Source organism: Panthera leo, chromosome C1 (genome assembly GCF_018350215.1).
Source record: "Panthera leo isolate Ple1 chromosome C1, P.leo_Ple1_pat1.1, whole genome shotgun sequence".
Classification (NCBI taxonomy): domain Eukaryota; kingdom Metazoa; phylum Chordata; class Mammalia; order Carnivora; family Felidae; genus Panthera; species Panthera leo.
Window position 1 is genome coordinate 49,571,300 of NC_056686.1, and position 19,595 is coordinate 49,590,894.

The following is a 19,595-nucleotide window of genomic DNA, read 5'->3' on the forward strand; positions in this document are numbered from 1 at the left end:
TACCTGGTTCAATGCGTCATAGTGAAGACTGTCCTCTTCAGGACAACCCTGGTCTGTCTGTATGTATGCAGTGATGGTGATGCGGGTGGCAGGAGGTCACGGGGCCCATTTTCTCAGACCTCAGAATGTCTGTGTTGCTTTTGAACAACCCTTCTTGGATTTGAATTTTATTATCCTATGAATATCATATATTTCATAAGTTTTTACCTTTTCTTTTTTAAGTTGATTACTAAGAAACTCAAAGGAAAATTGCAAGTCAACCCTAAAAAAGTACATAGAATCTCATTGAATGTATTTTGATTGCTAATCTTGGCCTTGATGTCACCTTATTTCCATTTTAATGGTGTCTCTATCTCTCTCATATATATAGGTAGGTAGGTAATCAGATTTATCCTACCTCTATTCAAAGGTTTGGAATGGAGACTTTGTGTGCATGTTTATATATGTATGTGTGCATAGATACAGATAGATATAGATAAACACACACACACACACACACACACACACACACACAATCTCTATTCCAAAACCTTTTGGATAAATACGACTATCTATATTCTGTATTCTGTGCTGTATTATAAACAATTGTTGGTGGTGTAGGCCTTCATGGAATAGAAACCTAAATTTATAACAGTTTCACACTCATGATTTCATTGAATCCTATCAAAACCCCAAGAAGTGAGGCTGCTGATATTTACATTTTACTGAGAAAGAAGCCAGAGGAGAGGGAGAGATTGAACTGCCCAAGGTCACAAACAGCACAGAATAGTGAACCAGTTCAGCTCACAACTTTTAACACCAAGTTACAGTTCTAGATTGTTGCTCTCATCTCCACCCTCCCTTATTTTTCCTGAAAATTATCCTTGAATTGTCTGAACATGTTTGGGTAAATCTTTCAGGTACCAGCCTCGATTTTATAGCCATCCCTTTGGTTTAGATGATTAACCGTTTTCGGTCTCCTATCAGATTCACTGTTTCTTCACTTGCCCAGGCCTCTTTTCCACTCTGATACCACAGATAGTTGTTCGCTCCTTTTCCATTCCTGCAAAATATCCTGTGCATGATGTAATGACACTGGCCCTGGACCGGGGATTAATTCTTTACCAGCTGTGTGGCCATGAGCTAGCTACTTCACTCTGCTAGTTTCGGTTTTATCAGCTGTAAAATGTGGTGGTTGGAGCCTTCTGAGCTCCCTTTAAGCTCTCCTTCTGTGAATTGTAAACTCATACTTTGCAGCCTTGGCTTTGGTCGAGATACAGGCTTCCTCTCTCTGACTATCCTACCAGCTCACTTGCGTGACATCACCTGTGGTCTTCAAGAACCTCTGCAGCGTACTGTGTTGTGTGTCCAAGATAGGACAGATCTGTGGGGTAGGGGAAACAGGGAGCTATTATTCAATGGGTATAAAGTTTCGGCTGTGCCAAATGAGTAAGTTCTAGAGATCTGCTGTGCAAGCATAGTGCCTGTAGTTAACAATGCAGTGTTGAGAAGGTATACTTTATGTTAAGTGTTCTTACCCCCCAAAATGGTCCGGGGTTGGGGGGACACAAGGAATCTCTTGGAGGTGTTGGATATGTCTATTATCTTGATTGTGCGTATGATACCATGGGTGTTTGTCTCTGTCCAAGTTCATCAAATTGTATATATTAAATATGTGTGGTTCTTTGTATATCAATTGTACCTCAATAAAGCCGTTTAAAAAACAAAGGATGGGTTCATTTGTTTACCTTTAATTATGATTACAGCCAGCTAAACATTAAAATGTTACTCCCCCCCAAAAAAATTGAAGCCTGAAATCTTTCCTAAGCCAAACATCATAGCTAGACCTCTGGGGAAGAATGCTAAATGAGTTGAATTCTATTCAACCTAAGTGAATGATGTTGAGTGGCTCCCTACTGTTTCCTGTGCCTTAGTTTCCTCATTTGTGTGGTGAGAAAGACACTGCCCAACCTACCTATCCAGAAGGAAGGTTAACAGTGGTAACATGTGTGGAAGGTCTATAAAAAGCAAACTCGGTGTCCTGCTATTTATACTTAAAATTTCCCCCTAGTGATAACGCCCTGCCTTGCATCAGTCACACTCCTGAGCCTGTATTATATCAGAGTGCAAGACTGGAAAGGGTAACCATTTGTTCATCTTTTCATTCACACATTAATTTACCACACATCCACTGAGGATTATGGCACTTGGCTTGTAGGGACACAAAGATGAATAAAGGTAGTGCCCCTTCAAGGAGCTCATAGTCTAGCAGACAAACACACAAATAAATGACTGACGTACACTGTGAACATAACTGTTCTAGAGATGAGCATAAGATGCTAGAGAACACAGGAGGGAGTGGCCAATTCTGCTGGGGGGCGGCGGTTGGGAAGTAGCATTAAACTGGTTATTGAAAAAAAATAACAGAACAGGGAGAAGACATTAGGGACTTCCGGGCAGAAAATATCACACAAACAAGGGAAGAGAGAGATGAACATGCATGGTGTATTCAGAAAGTGGTGAAAATAGAAAAGTGACTCATTTAGTCTGGATGAAAGGGTAGTAGAGGGAGACTAGGCAGGGGGAAAGTCTGGAATTGGGGGCTGATAATAAAATCAATAGGAGAAATGGATGAACTTTTTTTTTTTTTAGTTTAAATGAATTGATGTTTTAAAAATTAAAAACAAAAAACAAAAAACAAATGTATTTTGTATTAAGCTGGGGAAAGCCATATGCTTTTATACAGAAAACAATCCAAAGGTACCATGTAACTGATTTACAACCTTGATGATGATGATGATGATGATGATGATGATGATGATAGTAGAGGCTGGGCTGCCAAATCATGGATCTCAAAACACAGTGGCTTAAATATGATCTAGACTAGAGAAGAAGTTCTGCTCCATAAGGTCACTTAGGGACCCATGTTCCCTCCATCTTGCTGCTTTCTTGTCTCCCAAGGTGTTGTCCCTGGTCTTTTTAATTGAAGCTGAGTCCCTAACATGACCTCATTGCAGCCTTTGGAAAGGCCACAAGTTTAGGATAAATTTCTTTTAAGCAAGTGACATGAAAGGTTGACTCAATAATTCTTCTCCATTCTATTCAGATCTTAATCATGTATCATGCCTATCTGCAAGGAAGGCTAGGAAATATAGGCTCCAAACTGCTCATTTATGTATCCAAAAATAGAGAGGGACAGATGTGGGGGGAAACAGTCTGCCAAAAATCTGCTTATTAGGGAGTCTCATCAATTCCTAGATTTGTATTTTCTTCTAGTATCTATCATTTATATTGCCATGTTGGTCCTCTAAATGCCCATGTTGATTACCTAGCCTAAAAAGTGCTTTGGATGATCTAAGATTTATCCAATCAAGAAAATCCGAAATAGGGGTGCCTGGGTGGCTCCGTCAGATAAGCGTCCTATTTTGGCTCAAGTCACCATCTCATGGTTCGTGGGTTTGAGACCTGAGTCAGGCTCTGTGCTGACAGCTCGGAGCCTGGAACTTGCTTCGGATTCTGGGTCTCCCTCTCTCTCTGCCCCCCCCCCCCCCCCCCCCCCGCTCTCTCTCTCTCTCTCTCTCTCTCTCTCTCTCTCAAAAGAAATAAACATTAAAAAAATTAAAAAAAAAAAAGAAAATGTGAAATATATCTGTACGGTCCAACATTCAACTTAGTTCACATGTTAAAAAATACATTATTAGAAAAAAACTGCAATTTTGAATCATGTTGCTAAATCTGTAAGACTCTGATGTTGTAGTCTTCCTATCAATGCACTGAAAGAGGATTAAGTTTTTATTTGGGTCAAAAAAGCAGAATTCCTGGAAGAGCCTACTATTTTCAAGGCATAAAGCCAGTCTACATGGAAGCATGAGGCTCTCAATAGGGTTGGCAATCCAAAGTCACACTATTCAATGTGCAGCTGATTTTCAGTGGCATGGTGGGGCTGATGTTACTGGAATGCAAATTCACAAGGTGAGAAGAGCCAATATAAACACTGAATCCATGTGAGCGATTGTTACTGTTGCTGGTATTATTTCAAAATGATTTGACATTGGTAGGTTTAAGGATACAGAAGTGGCATCGTGTGGAGTAAGGAGAGCCTCTTTCACTAATAGCTCTTATTATATATCTTATGGGTATTTGGACTTGGGAGAGCCTGGAAAAAATGCACTCCCAAGTTGTCCCTATTGATCAAAGTCCCTAAAAACTAATGTGAGTTGTGGGTCTTCCTTGCTTTCTCTCCTCTTTCCCACTCTCTTCTCTTCCCTCCCTTTCTCTTTCTTGCTCATTCATTCCTGCTGTGCACAGTTCAGAACTTCACCTTCTCTCACTTCTTTCTAATTGGTCTCTTTGCCTCCATTGCTGGAATGATCTTTCTAATCTGCAAAATTTACTTTGTATATCATTTGGTTAAATACCTTTGATGTTTCCCAAGTCCTTCAAGTGAAAGTTTAAACAGCTTACAAGGTCCTCCACCATCTTGACTCAGCCTGATTTTCCAATTTCGTCTCTAGTTACTGTGATATAAGCTAGACCAACAAGCCACAGTTAAATACATCTTCATTCTCTGGCCCTGTGTATACACTGTGCTTTCTTGGACAAGAATGTCCTGCTTCTCCCTTGTCTACTTGACAAATGCCCAACACAAACGTCATTTCCTCTTTTTTAGCCTCCTGTGACTCTTCCTATCTACTTATCCGAGCAAAACCATTCTATCATCTGTATTTCTATTGCCCTTTATGTATATCTAAGTTGGACACAGCACTTACCGCATTATATTATTATTTATTATTTTGTCTTTCCCTTTGGACTGAAAGCTTCTTGAGGGCAGGGACAATGTCTTATTCTCTGTATCTCCAGCTCTTAGCACATTCAATGTGCCTAGAAAATGGTACATATTAAACAGTAATAGTGGTATCGCTATAGATACAATATTTTCAGCACACATGATGTACTAGGTAATTTATATATGTTATCTGAATAGCTTCTGTTTTCCAGATGAGGAATAAAAAGCTTACAGAAGTTAAATAATTTGTCTGGAGTCACATAAGACTCACATTAATACCTAAGTTCAACTCTAAAGCTATACTATGTTGTTGTTGACTAGATGGAGATATAAAAGGTCACTTTGGAAACAGTACTAACCTACCACATTAAGCGGAGTTAATGAACTACAGACATGCACACAAAACTCAGTTACCACCTACTGACAAGGCCTGGCTGCTTAGCCTTGAAGGTTATTCAGACCATGGCATCTCCAGAGCAATGCAGTACAAACTGATCCCTCTTGTGCATTCGAAAGGCTCTTAGCTCCTGAAAAAACAATCCCCCATTCTCACGATAGATTGATGTTCTATTTTATAGGTGTTATATAACGATCTCAAGGTTACGCAGCCTAGCACCAGCTGTACTAGGCCTAGAAGGTTTTTGGTTAATTGTTTTTTGAAGCCACTGCATCCCATCAAATGTATTTCTAGAATGAAAGTAGTATGCCAAGTTGAAAACGACGCTGAGCAGAAGGGGCCAGGATTAAATGCCACAGACTTTCTGGAGCAAGAGAGTATCAGAAACTATAAGGGGCAGGCCAGCACAGCAAAGCTTGTCTCACACCAGCAGCGGCCACACAACCATACCTCTCAGTAATGCTGCATCAGTTAGCTAGTAGTACAGTGCAAGCCTGAAGCCAAACATGTGGCTCAAAACGAAATAGGAGGTTTCTCTAACCTCTAATTTAGCTGTGCAAGGTCCTGTTATTAATTAATAGGTACCTTCACCAAGGACAGTTAAGAAAATCAGACAACTGCCAGGTGGCTTCCTATTCCTCTGGACTTCTCATTGGATCATTTTTATCAAGTGAGCTAAGCACACATTTTCCTGTAACTCAGTTATTCAGCAAAACGTCCAAAGCTACTTAACTGACGCAAAGCAAACAAACGCAGTAGCCTGGTGGTGATGCTTTCCATTTAAAGGGACACTCCCTTCCTTTAGAGTTGTCTTCCGGGCACCAGCACTGCACCAGTGGCTAGTCTGTTGTTTGAAACAAACGCATAAAAGATTGACATTGAAATGGTCTTAAAGAGTCTGGGTTAATGAAATAAGATGAATCAGTGAGATGAAGGACTGAATGTTCCATAACTACTTTAACAGTCTCCTTCCCCTTCCCCCCCATTTCAAATGTCTAAACAGAGCCCTTCTCTCAGGGCGATAGGAGGCGGAGGGGGGGCGTCCAACTTTGTGGAATCCAGGTTTTGTAAGGATATTGACGAAGTGGATGCTTGGCAATTCAACTAGAATTTCACTGCATCTCCTCCTTTAAATGAACAAATTTATTCTTAAGGGAGCCCCCCTAGCAATTTTATGTTCAGTCATCTGCAGAGAACAGAGCCAGTCTTTTCCTTTTGGAACCTAGAGTAGAGGCTTTATTTCACTGCAAGTTCTCTGTGACATTTTGCACTCTCGTGATTTAATGCACCAAAGAGGATCTTTAACTCTTGGTCTACACCAGTGCAAATAAAGGTTAAATCTCTCACTAACCATCATGAACTAGCCTAATAACTCACGAGAGGCTACGGAAAAAGAAACCGAGAAAGCAGGTGTGCAGGCTTGATTAAAACGTGCAAAACCCGCACAACCGCAGGCAAATGTATTGTATCCTCGTAGATCCCTAGTACCGGCTGCGAGGTCCGCAATCAGGGGAACTTCCACAGCGCCAAAAACACGATCCTGCGAGCAGGGCCTAGTAACACAAGAGCTTTTCTTCCGAACGGTGTCCCGACCGGAGCTTGCGCTGAATGCCGGGGCTCCTATTGGCCACGCACCGTGGGGGAGGAGGAGACTGGCGGGGAGAGAGACGGGAGGAGGGGAGAAGGGGGCAAGGCCTTTTCCCTGCCCCCTCCCGGCCCCCTCCGCTGGCGGCTGCCGGCGCCTCGTGCGTGGTTACTATGCAAATTGCAGCGATTGCGGAAATAAACAAGGGGGTAGGGAGAGGAGAGAGGGACTGCGAATCGATTGCAACTTCTGCAAAGTCTCGTACAATCCAAAGCACACAAGGCAAAACCAGAGAGAATCTGAGAACCAGCCAGCCCGGGTTGGATCGCTATCAAAAGAGGAGAGAGAGACAGTGAGAGAGGCAGAGAGCGCGCATTGCAATTGCAAAAGCCTTCTGATTTGGAGTTAAAAAAAAAAAAAAAAAATCTCCAAGAAGCCTGCAATTGGCCCACAGCTTTAAAAAAAATCTCTTCCGGGTTTTCAACGGTTCCAAGTTTATTTAGATTTTTTTTTAATGCAAAAAAAAGGGGGACAACAAATGAAGCAATTCGTCTGAACATTTTAAAGTTTCTCACGTACTCTTTTTACATTGCAATGGTACGTGGCACATCTTAAACTTTCTATTTTGCGTTTATACGATGTGTGTTTTATAAACAACAATAATGGTAGAATGATTTTGTTTAATGGCTAAGACTTTAAAATTTCTCTAGCTTGCGTATGCTTTTAAGTGATTGCTGGGTGAATGTCTATTGTGATGGTTTTGTTTTAAAGATGTAGCTTTGTGGATGGCTTTTTTCTTTTTTTTTTTTTTTGTGCTATGTACATCACAGATCGGGGTTCCTTCTTTTTTTTTTTTTTTTTTTTCCCGAGATTTGAAAAAAATGCTGAGCTTGACAGATTTTTTTCCTCCTAGCGCTTGCTCGGTTCCAGAAAGGGGGAAAAAAATCCTGTTACGTGCTCTGTTCTGTAAAAAGACGTCTGGCCTCAGCAGTCAACCTAACTCGAAAAGAAATGTCTGGACCCGGCGAATAATTGACGATTCGATCCTCTAATCAATGGGACAACATGGGAGATTGACAAAAGCTTCAGCCAATCATGAGGAAGCTTGGGTGTACAATGAATGGTTCTCAGTAGCCAGAGGGGGCGGGGCAGAAAAGATCTGAAGTTCTCTGCGGCTCTGAAGGGGATGGTGTGGTTCAAGCTGTCAAAGCTACAAGGTCTTCCGGATTTAGCAAGCACAATAGGAAAGAGTTTTTGAGTTTAAAGGGAAAAAAAAAACGGATTGGGGGATTTTTGCATGAATTGTAATGCTTTCTTAATTGCCTTTTGGAAAAAAGAAAAATTCTGCCAGAGAAATACTAACTTTGCATTAATAATTATTTTTAAATTCAGGGAAGTTGTTAACTGTTATGAAGGGGGAGGTTCAGCTTTTAAAAAATGTGTAGCTTAGAAACTTGAACTACAGGACTGTATTGAGCTTTGGGAAGTAGTGTACTGAATACTCAGCATTACAACACTTCTCCCTCTGGTTATCTGAGAAGCTTTGGCTTTTCAAATACTTTGAAGGAAGAGGCAAGCCTCTCTTCTTGAACTGGAAACAACAGTTTTAAGGGGGGAGAGGATGTGTCACAGGTGGACTGACAGCTGTTTTATACATTTGAAAGGAAGGGGGGGAGAAGGGGGGGGAGAAGGACTGTTTCTTTCTCCACTTTTCTTGAATTCTGCTATTTAAATATATGGTCAGTGGCAAATAGGCTATTAGAACTAGCCAAGTTCACATTTGTTCTTGTTACCACAACAACCCCTGTGGAGGGTGTGTGTGGAAGATTGCTGACTTGCTAACTCTTCGTTGGAGTCTGGCCTCTTGGACAAGTCTTTGATACCAATCCAGTGGAAACCAACTGCAGTAACTTGCAGCTTGTCTTGGAGGCAGTAACTGGCAGCCTCTGACTAAAATACATCCATCTCTTCCTTCCCACTGAGCATTGTAGACACCTAATTCTGTTGGGAAATGAATGGAAAATAGTATGGGCTCTTTCCCATCTTTGGATTAAATTCCCATCGAGCTATTTCCCAAGGCTTTAGGCCTTCTAATCAAATCTGGTTTGGAAACCTGACGTTAAAATCCACTTGGACGCTCAGTTCACTGACATTATCCAATTTAGTATTATACGCATCTAAGAAAAATCTGCACGCAAGTGACCAGTGGGTCGAAAAACTAGAGGAGAAAAATATTGGAAAATGCTAGTGATAAAGTTGGTCTTGGTAAGAACTACAGAGTTAATGGCAGTGTCACTTATGTACCCCAATTTTATCTTCACTGCTTTGGGCATTAAAATCTAAATCATATTAATAAGATCTTCCTATCAAGTAACCTCCGAAATGAGAGGTATTTGAGATGTACATATAAGTGAAACCTTATTGACGTAATTTATATATCTAAGAGGATTTCACTAAAGCTGGCAAGGTAACATTTCTGCAAATAAAACACAGTAAATGCAAGGCTGGGCTCTGTGCCAGGAAGAATATGGATAGCAGAGAGCATGACAGGAGCCTCCTTTGCGCAAAGACAATCCCATTTCAAGGCAGCCTCCTAGCACTTGCAAAATAAATGATTGGAGCGGTTATTTCCAATAAGGGGTTTATCCTTCCTAACAATGGGTCATTTATATGATTGCAGTAAACTAGTTTTTGTACTTCACCTGTTTCCTACACTGTTTTCTCTACTATCCTTTCTTTCTTCTCTCCCCCCTCCATCCCTGCTCTCTCTCAAGTGTCCTAGTATCTTTGTGAACTCTGGACAAGGATTTACTTTTGCAACTTGGGAAGAGGGGAGAGAGTTGGAAATGTTTTTTACCCCCAGACTGCCCTTTGAGGAACATCTGTTTCTTTGTGTGTGTGTTTAAATTTATGCCTGTTGGAGAGAAAGTTACCAGAAGCCTTTCTGTAACTGTAACTCTTCTACTGTATTTTTCTCAGTCTTGTTTCCAAAGGCTGTAGTTGGAACTGTGCTTTGTAGTGTTTCCCCGCCTCCCCCCCCCCCCCATCCCGCGGGGGAGGGAGCGGGAGCTGGCGGAGATAGGAGAGAAAGCAGGAGCGGATGTGAAGGGCTTTGGTGCTGAACTTGGATCCAGCCCTTGCCTAGAGGGCGCAAACAATCGTCCCATATCCAAAAGTCTTACGAAGGGCGCCAAAAGTTACTTAAGATAATATTGCTAACCGCAGAAAGCTGGAAATCGCGGGCACATTCACTGCTGCAACAAAAGAAGTTTTTAAACTAGAAATATCAGCATTAAATTACTTTTCCCTATTTTTAAAAACCAGGGCGATGTGCCAGTCCTTTTTTTAAAAAAATCCTTTTCTTTTTCTTGAGATTCAGTTAAAACTAAGAATCTTTCTGGTTTTGGAAAGAGGCAGATGTGAAGTATATCTTTTAATACACCAAAAGAAAGATTTTAATCTGCTCTGGAAGAGAGCTTCCCAAGAGTACACACGGAACAATAACTTCTCACTGTGCCTCAGTTACATGTTGGGACCGTCAGCCAGAAACTTCTATCGAGGAAACTTGGAGCGAGTTGAAGTTATAGATCCCAGCAAAGGTTTCCGTGGCCAGGAAGGTTGTCTCTGTAACTCGGCTTAGCTTTTAGGACATTTCTCTTCTCCTGAAATCCAAGAGGAACCAAGGAAAAGCAGTTGTTTAATTGGGGAAAATGGGACTCTCTCATTAAAGATTTAAGTCATTATTTTCCCTCACCCCTTAATAAATAATTTGACAGATTTTCAAGGATATTTAGGAGCAGGGTGTGTGAAAATGATCTGAAGCATTCAGAAATTATTTTAGCAATAAAGTAATCGGAGAACAAGCATAAAATAATTTTAGACAGATGCAGAATATTTTAGAGGATTATATTTTGCTTTCTCCAGTAGCATGTTTCTTGCCCCTAACTTTAAAAAAAGGGGGGGGGGGCGTGGAGGTGGGTGGTGTAGTCTGAATGAGGGTGGCCTTAGCACATCACTTCATCCCCACCTGCAGAGTGGGGGTTCCTACAGGACTGTCCTCTTTTCCGAGGCTCTCTCGCTATTTAACCTCTACCAAGGTGCAGATTCCTCTGTCTGTGTGCCAGTGTCTTTCAACCTGATCTTTCCTTTTGGAATTTTGAGAAGGATTCGCAAATGCAGCAGGCTGCAAAATAGAGTTAGGAAGAGGGGGAGGAAGAGATGGGATGGGGGGCAGGAGGAAGAAGGTATTTTTTTTTCTTTTTTCTTTTTTTTTCCATGAGGGAGGAAAGCCTGGAGAGAAAATATGAGGTTAAAAAAACTGGAAAAGCAGGCTTATTGGCAACTTGCCAAACCCTAAAAACCACCCCCCTTTTCTGCCAAAACAATACTTTAGCAAACCTAGAATAATTGCAGGAAGCTCTTTTCCATTTTAAGAACGATTACCTGGGGGAGGGAAAAAGAGGGGATTCTTAAAAGGCACCCTTCCAGAGGTGTCCCAGGAACAGGAACGGTAATGATAGCCTGTGTCCAGTTCTGGGCACGCGTTTGTGGACCAGAATATCTCCCTTCCCTTAGGGGACATCCCTTTCCTTTTTTTTTTTTCTCCTAAAGAGAAAAAGATGTCACAGCTAAACCACTGTTGTTTCTGAACGTGATAGAACTTTTTCTATGGCGTCTGTGTTCAGACCCACCAGTTTCACAGTCCTGGGAGGGAGAACGCTCATTAATCTCCGCCTCTTTTTCTCCAGACAGCCCCCCCCCACCCCCCAAATCCGGTGACTCTTCTGTGTGAAATTATTCCCCACCACCCCCGCTTCTGAATGCCACAGGACTGAAGCTGCACAAAGTTTGCAGGATTTTGTGCATAATTACCTCTGCCGACGATCTATTCCCACAGAAAGCTTCGTTGGAGAGATTACAATGCTTTGAGCCGTACCGCATTTCAGAGGGGAAAAAAAAAAAAAAAGTTACCTAGGAGGTCTGATTTTTTAAAAAATTTGCATACATGCAAATTTGCCCCCCCCGGCCTTCTCCTCGGTTCTCTACGTGCCCACACAGTGAACCGGGAGCGCAGGGCAACCTGGCAAAGTTGTCCAAGTCCTCCACCGAGGTCCGCGAAGGTCTGCGGCGGGGCTTGGGGGATGGGGATGAGGAAAAGTAGTTTTGTTTGCTTAAGCACATCCTGTGGCAGCCTATAGCTGCCCGGGAGTACAGACTGTAACTGCTCCTCACTGCGTTACCCAGTAATGCGCTGAGCGGGGAAGCGGGGGCGGGGGGGGGCAGAGGGAGCGAGAGAGCCTGCGAGCGAGGGAGCGAGAGAGGGAGCGAGCAAGCGAGCGCGAGCGGCCGCGGAGGCTCGGGACCCGGCTGGCCGCGCGGCGCCGCAGCCGCCCCCTCCCCCACGCCCCCCCCCCCCCCCGGCGGCGGCGCGAGCGGGCGGCGGCTGTGCGGTGCGGTGCAGAGCGGAGGCGGAGGCGGGCGCGCGGGCAGCTCGCGGGCACCCGGCCGGGCGGGCGCGGGAGCGGGAAAGGGTGCGCTATGCCTTTAACGCCCGCGTACAGTAGACATGTATAGTGGAGTGTAGGGAAACTCTAGGCGGGGTTAAAGTTCAGCTCATGGAGCGGCAATCGCGCTGGCTGGCTGGCTGCAGTTGAGCCGAGTTGGAAATGTGAACGCAAGAAGCAGGCTTGATTTTTTTTCTCCCCCCTTCTCTCTCTCTCTCTTCCTCTCTCCCTCTTTCTCCTTTCTCACCCGCACTCACGCACACCTCCAAACCGCACACCCAGACGCACACGCACACCCCACCGCCCGGCAGTTATGTATTCTCCGCTCTGTCTCACCCAGGTAAGCAGCTGTTTGGATGCGGCGGGATGGGGGGCGGGGGGCCGGGGTTGCGGGGGCAGACCTGGGGCTGGGCACGGGGTGCCGGGGACCGTCGCGCCGGCCGGGCCCGGGGAATGTGTGTTGGTGTGTGCCCGTGTCTGCGCGTGTTTCTGTGTGTATGTGCGCGTGTGCTCGTGGAGGGGGGGGGGGGGAGAAATACAGCTTTAAGAAAGTAACTTTGTTTCCATGCGGGTGCATTCCTCTTGCACGGCCATTTGTGTGGGCACATGGCTAATGGCGCCCTCTTATTAATGCGTTAATTAATATCGGGGCGATTGACTGCGGAACGGCGGTGTTTTCGGACGCCCCGCACGTGTTTCGGCGGGGTTGCAGCCCATGACACGCTGAAATCTGGACTCAGCGTTTCTGCAGCCGGCAGGCCGGTTTCTGTAGTTCCGCGGCGCCCGGGGAGGGGGCCGCCGACGGAGCCCACCGCACGCCCCGCACGCTCGGGGCAACCGAAACCCCCGGGTGCGGGAGAACTCGCGCCTCTGCGCCCACGGCCCGCGCGCGGAGCCCGCGCCGCGGCAGCCTCCCCAAACTCTTACTTTTGTTTATTGTTTGTCAGCCTTTGGGGTCCGGCCGCGGGAGGGACGCGGGCCGGCGTCCCGGGCCCCGGCCGGGACAGCGCCCCTCGGACGCGGGCGGGCGGGCGGGCGGCGGCGAGCCGGCCCCTGAGCTCGGCGGAGCGGGGCTGCGTGGACGCGCGTCCCCCAGCGCCGGCCGGGTGGAGCCTGCGTCCTCGCAGCTCGGCGCCCGCTCGCTTTCCCGAGTGAAAGTTTCGGTGCCGGGACGAGCCCACGCTGCGCAGGGCGGCGAGCGGCGGAGGCCGCGGGGCCGCGCGGGCTGGGGAGCGCCGGGCGGAGTTGGGCTCTGGGCCGCGAGCCCGAGCAGCAACCCGGGCCGGACGCGGCTCCCCCAACCCCCCCCCCCCCCCCCCGCCGCCTCCCGCCACCGCGCGACTCGGGCAGCTCCGCGCGCAGGACGGGGGCAACTTTTCCCCTCCGACTCTGCTGACTCTACTCGGAGCGTGGGTCTCTCTCGCCCCCCGCCCCTCCTTCCCATGCCCTCCCTTTTCATCCCTCTCTTGTCTGCACCACCCCTAGGCAAAATATTGCTACTTCACGGCTCCAAATCTGGACCCTTTTGAATATATTATTTATTTTCTTTGAGTAAAAGGCATGAAGTCAAAGTGATTTTGCGCTAAAAACATTTTTTTTTTTTTTTTGGAAAAAAAGTGTGAGCTTTCATGCTGTTTTGGTACATTGCAATCTGACCATTAATCACCTACATGAAGTTGTATGCTTCATATAAAATGTTTATTTACCACTCCCTTGAAAAACCTGCTACCACTTATTGCTTTCATTTAGCAGGAGATAACGGTTTAACCGGAATACTTGATGAAAGGCTAAAAAAGTGTCAATAATTTTTTTCTTTTCCTTTCTAGATTCTGGATTTATTTTTCATATGACATCCTTTCTTATTCCAATATCGAACAGTAATCATACCGGCTATTTGATCTCGGAAGACTCTTAAAAATGCATCTTTTATGTTGAAATGGTCTGTTTGGGATTTAGGCCTAGCCTTAGTAATGGGTAGCAGTTGCTTGTAGTTATTGTAAAAGTTTTTTATTTTTCCCTAGCAAACTTCCAAAGTTCCTATTTTGGGAACTGGTGGAATTAGGAAGGAAACTTTTCCAACCACTTCTGGCAAGGTTCACAATTGCATATGGATAAGATGCAAAGTGTCAGAGAATTTGAGTGAGTTATGACTTTAGTGAAAACGCTGAGTACGAAGCCTCAAGTTCTTGCTGGCCAAAGTTTGCCACCCAGAGAATGTGTAGACAATACCAGGGTGCTGCAAGAGTGGGGAATGACCTGAGCAGACCCATGAGCCTCTTCTCAAGTGAGCTCTCGAAAGATACATTTATATTTGGGGTTGGTGCATATGTGAGAATACCTGTGTCTCTGTGCAGGCCCAGGGCAGAGTCAGGTATTTGACAAAGCTGGATTCTCTTGGCTCATGAGCTATTATCACATTAAGAAAGTTTTGTTTTGTTTTGCTTTGTTTTTTAAACATATTTGGCAGTGTGATGGATACATTCACTAGGCCTTCTTCTGGAAACACCGCTAAAGGAAACACTTAGTGTAACAGTTTGTGAAGCAAAGGTACACTAAATAGTGAATGAGAGCCATAGATTTTGAGGTCTTCTTTAAAAAATTGATTTACAGTTTTATTCAACTTGCTGGAACACCTACAAAGCTCTAGAGCCAGTTTTAGAAAGACAAACTTAGGTAGTTTATTGGTCATTAAAGAAAGTCCAGTCAGCACAGTGCTAAAAGTACTCTAAATGAAAGAATGAACTCCATGTATGTGTGTGCAATTTTTAAAACTTTATGAAGAAAATGTCAGACATCTTATTTTAAACCATACAAGCATATCGTAACCATCCTTTACCTGGCCATGGAATGATATAACCCAGTAGAAATTTAAAGGTGAACCTTTAAAAAGTAGTTCCAGAAATATCAGCGCTCAGTGGTTCTTAAACTTGGCTTACTTACAAACAGATCAACGTTTAAGATGCTGATTCCAAGTCATATCGCTTTTGAAACAGGTTTTCAGGTTTGTTTTCATTGGTGGCCTCTGACTTTCTCACTGAGTACATATGTACCATATTCTTTATTTTCTCTTGACTGTTTTGGAATATTACATAGCGTATGGCAGTATGTGCAGCAACATGATTTGTAGGGGCATACTCTTTTTTCAAAATTAATTTATGCTGTGCCTCGACATTACCTACAAGTTAACGATAGTTTTTACTCTCGATGATCTAGAATATTTCTGATCGTGAGGTGAGAAAGATAACTAGCACTTTAATGGTAGTGGGAGTAAAGTTATACAAAATAGTGTACACTTTTATTGGTGCATTCTTGAAACCTTTGGGGAGTAATAAGTCGTAAATACTTTTGATGCAAAATTGGGGACTTAGATTATTCTTAACGATTAGTTGACATAGTTGGCCTCATTTAAGGGTTTTTATGATGAGATAGATAGGCATTTGGTTGGCAGGTAAGCAAAATCCTTTTGAACACGAATGAACGCAGCTCACAGTTCTGTGAGAAGCTTACTAGTAGGAGTCTCTTCCAACATTTAAATGCCATATCAGAATGCTTTTTGAAAAAATGTTTACTGTCGTTAATAAACCTTTTGAGTGAGATAACATTTCAACATAAATGTGGATTGTTTGGAGTGTAGTTATGCTTTGCTTTGTAAAATGGGGCTGAGATTTTAAAATGAAATCCTCCCTTTGGTGAAAGCTCACTTTGTAGTTAGGGCAGACTCCAGGAGTTCTTTGCATGATACCACAGAGCCTTGGTCCCTAGCATGTCCTGTGTATGTAAGAAAATCAGCCAATGTGAAGGACTGTTCCAAACCCCAGTTTTATGTATTTTAGAGCATTTCAGGGATGAGCTCAGAATTTAGTAATGTTTAAATGCTTTGCGGTTTGGTGTATACCTTATAAACCGTGACCTGAAAAATGCTCCCCCACCCCATTTCTGTCTTTTAAAGTATGGCAGTGAGAAAGATTCTCAGACATCAGAAATTAAAAAATGTTTATGGATAAAGGATAATCTAATTCTTGTATTTTTCTCTGTTTCCTCTCCACTTAAAGAATGCACATATGTTATAAAAGCTGACTTCTCTTTTGGATTTTTATTGAATAAAAGCAGTTTTCAAAGCTAAACTTGAAATGCAGAGCCTAGAATTGGTTCATAGAAGAAAAAGATAAATGTCAATTAGTGAAATGATTTATTATGTATTGCATTATTATGTACTTGCTTTAAAAATAGTCGTCTAGTGTTTACATGATTGATTATAATTTATAATGTTTTAACAGTCTTGGAAAATTGGCAAAATATTTTTCCAATTTTAACCTCTCCATTTACATTTGAACATTTAAAAAATTAATAATTTATAGTAATAATATTTTGGACATTACAGTTACTTGTGCCTCCAAAGTATATATTTAGATGGATATTACAAACTGAAAAAGAATGCATTTTATAATATTTGTCTGTTCTACACCCTTCTTTAAAAAGTCATCAAATATCTCTTTGGTTTTCTTATCCTCATTCATTTGAAAGTAAATAATTTATCTTTTGGGGGTTTGTGCGGTGGAGAGAAGTTATGTAAGATCAGTGTGGGTTGGTTAATCAAAAGTTAGATGTACTCAGAAAGCTTTGTGGAGGTTACTGTTTAATTTTTCTTTAATTTTGTATTTATATTTCCTAAGAAAACATCAAGTAAAAGAATCAAACATTTTCATAGGACAGTAAGAAAAATGTGAACATCTTAAATTGAATTTTATTTTCAAATTACTTGCATTTTAAGAGGCAACCGTACAGGGTTTTCCTGGAGTCTCGTAAACATTAAATGTACCAGCTTCTCTATTTCCTTGTGAGAAAAAGCCTGAAATATTATTTTCAAAAATTAAATAACGGTTCTCTTTTTTTAGGGACGATTATTCCTGAAGGCATTTCACGAAATTAACTGTATTTAGTTGCAACCGTGTTGTCACAATGACGCATTCTATTTACTATTTGGCATGTACGCTTTTCTTTGTTTTTCTCCCCCCTTTTCTTCCTTTTTGTTTCATTCCCACAGTATCAGCAAGTATGTCTTGGAAATAGATCTTTTATTTCAGCCTGAAGAATATCAAATTCATCTCTTCTTTTGTAGACGCCAAATTTTTCTAAGTTTTTGACTAAAAAAATCATACGCAACTGTAATACTTAAGAAGGAATTAAGATGTTACCAAAATGACTGAGAAACAGATTAGAGTCTACAGGCAATATTTTTAGAGGGAAAGTCTTTGTTTTCATTGATCGTGGAGATGATTTTTTGCTCCTAGACTTCCATAAACATTGACTGGCATCTAAATGTTTAGGATTTGCCAATCTGGCGGCCGAGCCCTGGCTGTACTACAAGTAGTGAGGTCAAGGCTGGAGCAAAATTAGATATGCCTTTCTTGAAATAGGGTTAAGATTATATATCGTTATAAGCATTTCAATAAACTTCACTTACTATCTAAAGGATTTGGGACCTAAGCCTGGCAATAGAACCTGGTGCACTTTGGTGAACATATCAAAACATTTTAAGATTTTTAGCAATTTTTTTTGCCGAGATTGTGAGAAATGATACTGATAGTTTTCTTTTTTCCCCCTCAGACTCCCTATAGGCATCCTCTGTATAATTTTGGTAAGGTAATGCTTGAGTCGACTTTCAAGTGAAATAAGCATGTTTTTTTTGTTTTTTTGTTTTTTTTTTTTAAATGACCATCTGAAGAAAAGTTGTTTCCTTTTGTCTCCATTGTAGTTATATTTTTGTTTTTGTTCATCTCTCTAGGATGAGTTTCATCCTTTCATTGAAGCACTTCTGCCCCACGTCCGAGCCTTCGCCTACACATGGTTCAACCTGCAGGCCCGAAAACGAAAATACTTCAAAAAACATGAAAAGCGTATGTCAAAAGAAGAAGAGAGAGCCGTGAAGGATGAGTTGCTAAGTGAAAAACCAGAGGTCAAGCAGAAGTGGGCATCTCGACTTCTGGCCAAGTTACGGAAAGATATCCGCCCCGAGTACCGAGAGGATTTTGTTCTTACAGTTACAGGGAAAAAGCCTCCATGTTGTGTTCTTTCCAACCCAGACCAGAAAGGCAAGATGCGAAGAATTGACTGCCTTCGCCAGGCAGATAAAGTCTGGAGGTTGGACCTCGTTATGGTGATTTTATTTAAAGGTATTCCGCTCGAAAGTACTGATGGTGAGCGCCTTGTAAAGTCCCCACAGTGCTCGAATCCAGGGCTCTGTGTGCAGCCCCATCACATAGGGGTTTCTGTTAAGGAACTCGATTTATATTTGGCATACTTTGTGCATGCAGCAGGTAAGTGCAATGGTGAGACGTTGTTCTGCTTTCTCGTGTGTTTCTTTTCTGCTGACCTCTGTATGTGCCGGGCCATTCGGGCCCCCTCCAAGTGGCAGGCCACATACATAGAGACAGGTGTGGTTGCAAAGGTGAACCAAAGTCAGAATAGCCAGAAGCCCCGGTGTCTGAGGGGGCATCTTCACTCAGGTGGAAAAGCGTAGCTTTGAGAGGATTCTCCCCAAGTTCAGTTCTCTTGGCGAGTAGTGTTGTCAGAGGTGTTGGTAGTTCTGTGGTATGTTTAAACCATGTTTTTTGATGATGGGCGAGAGAAGCCTCATAACACCTTTCTCATAAAGGGGGTATTTTGAATGGCAGGTGATCTAGTTGAAAAGCACGGAGTTTGGTGGTGAGGCAGTATTTTTAGTTGCTTATCTTCTGGGAGTGTTTTTAACCTACTGGGGCCTCTTGGACCCCATGCTTATTAAGAAGATGTGGTAAGATTACTGTCAAATTGCTGATCATTTATGAAGGAAAAAGAATCACATTAATACGCAAACTTGAGTAGCTTTGTACTTAGGAATTCGCATTGTTGTCTAAGATAGCTGAAGGAAAAACAAACCAACTCTTTACGCAATTGATGGTAAGGTTAATCTTAAAAGTAACCAACCTGGGTAGTGCATGAATGTGCTGAGAAATTGATATTGATCATTGATGGAGTGAGTTGCTTTGATTGGTGATAAAATTCTTTATTGTTTCAAGGCTGTTTTCAGAGGCATGTTTTACCTGTGTATGTTATACCATTCTAGAGTAGCATTCAGGATAAAACTACTGAGGGCTGACTGAAAGAATGCATTTTTACTTTGTTTCTTTTGCCTCGTTTTAGACAAAAGGTTCATTGTGTTATGTGAAAGCTCAGGTCTTGTGTAACTTGTTGACTTTTTATATGTACATATCGGTCTTGCTGGATTTTACCTTCATGGCAGTTACTTGAGCCAGATGAAAGAAAGAAGGTTGTGGAATCCTACCAGTAGGCTCTTTTGGGGTT

At 42.8% G+C, this 19,595-nt stretch overlaps 1 protein-coding gene across 32 annotated transcripts in view; it reads left to right on the top strand.

The window, feature by feature from the left end:
* Nucleotides 1-7,282: 7,282 nt before the first annotated feature.
* NFIA (nuclear factor I A) overlaps nt 7,283-19,595 on the top strand; it is a 372,067-nt gene continuing 359,754 nt past the window's right edge. For 28 of the 32 annotated variants that reach the window (XR_006206029.1, XR_006206028.1, XR_006206030.1 and 25 more), the window contains exons 1-2: nt 12,217-12,591; nt 18,037-18,568. Coding sequence is in view for 17 of the 32 variants with exons in the window: in XM_042951895.1 (XP_042807829.1) it covers nt 12,565-12,591; nt 18,037-18,568 (559 nt within the window). In the remaining 15 variants the exon portion in view is untranslated. Of the gene's footprint in view, nt 7,345-11,837; nt 11,868-11,971; nt 11,991-12,216; nt 12,592-17,146; nt 17,239-18,036; nt 18,569-19,595 lie in introns of those variants that run through there. The other 4 variants (XM_042951888.1, XM_042951889.1, XM_042951893.1 and 1 more) reach the window with 4 other exon arrangements.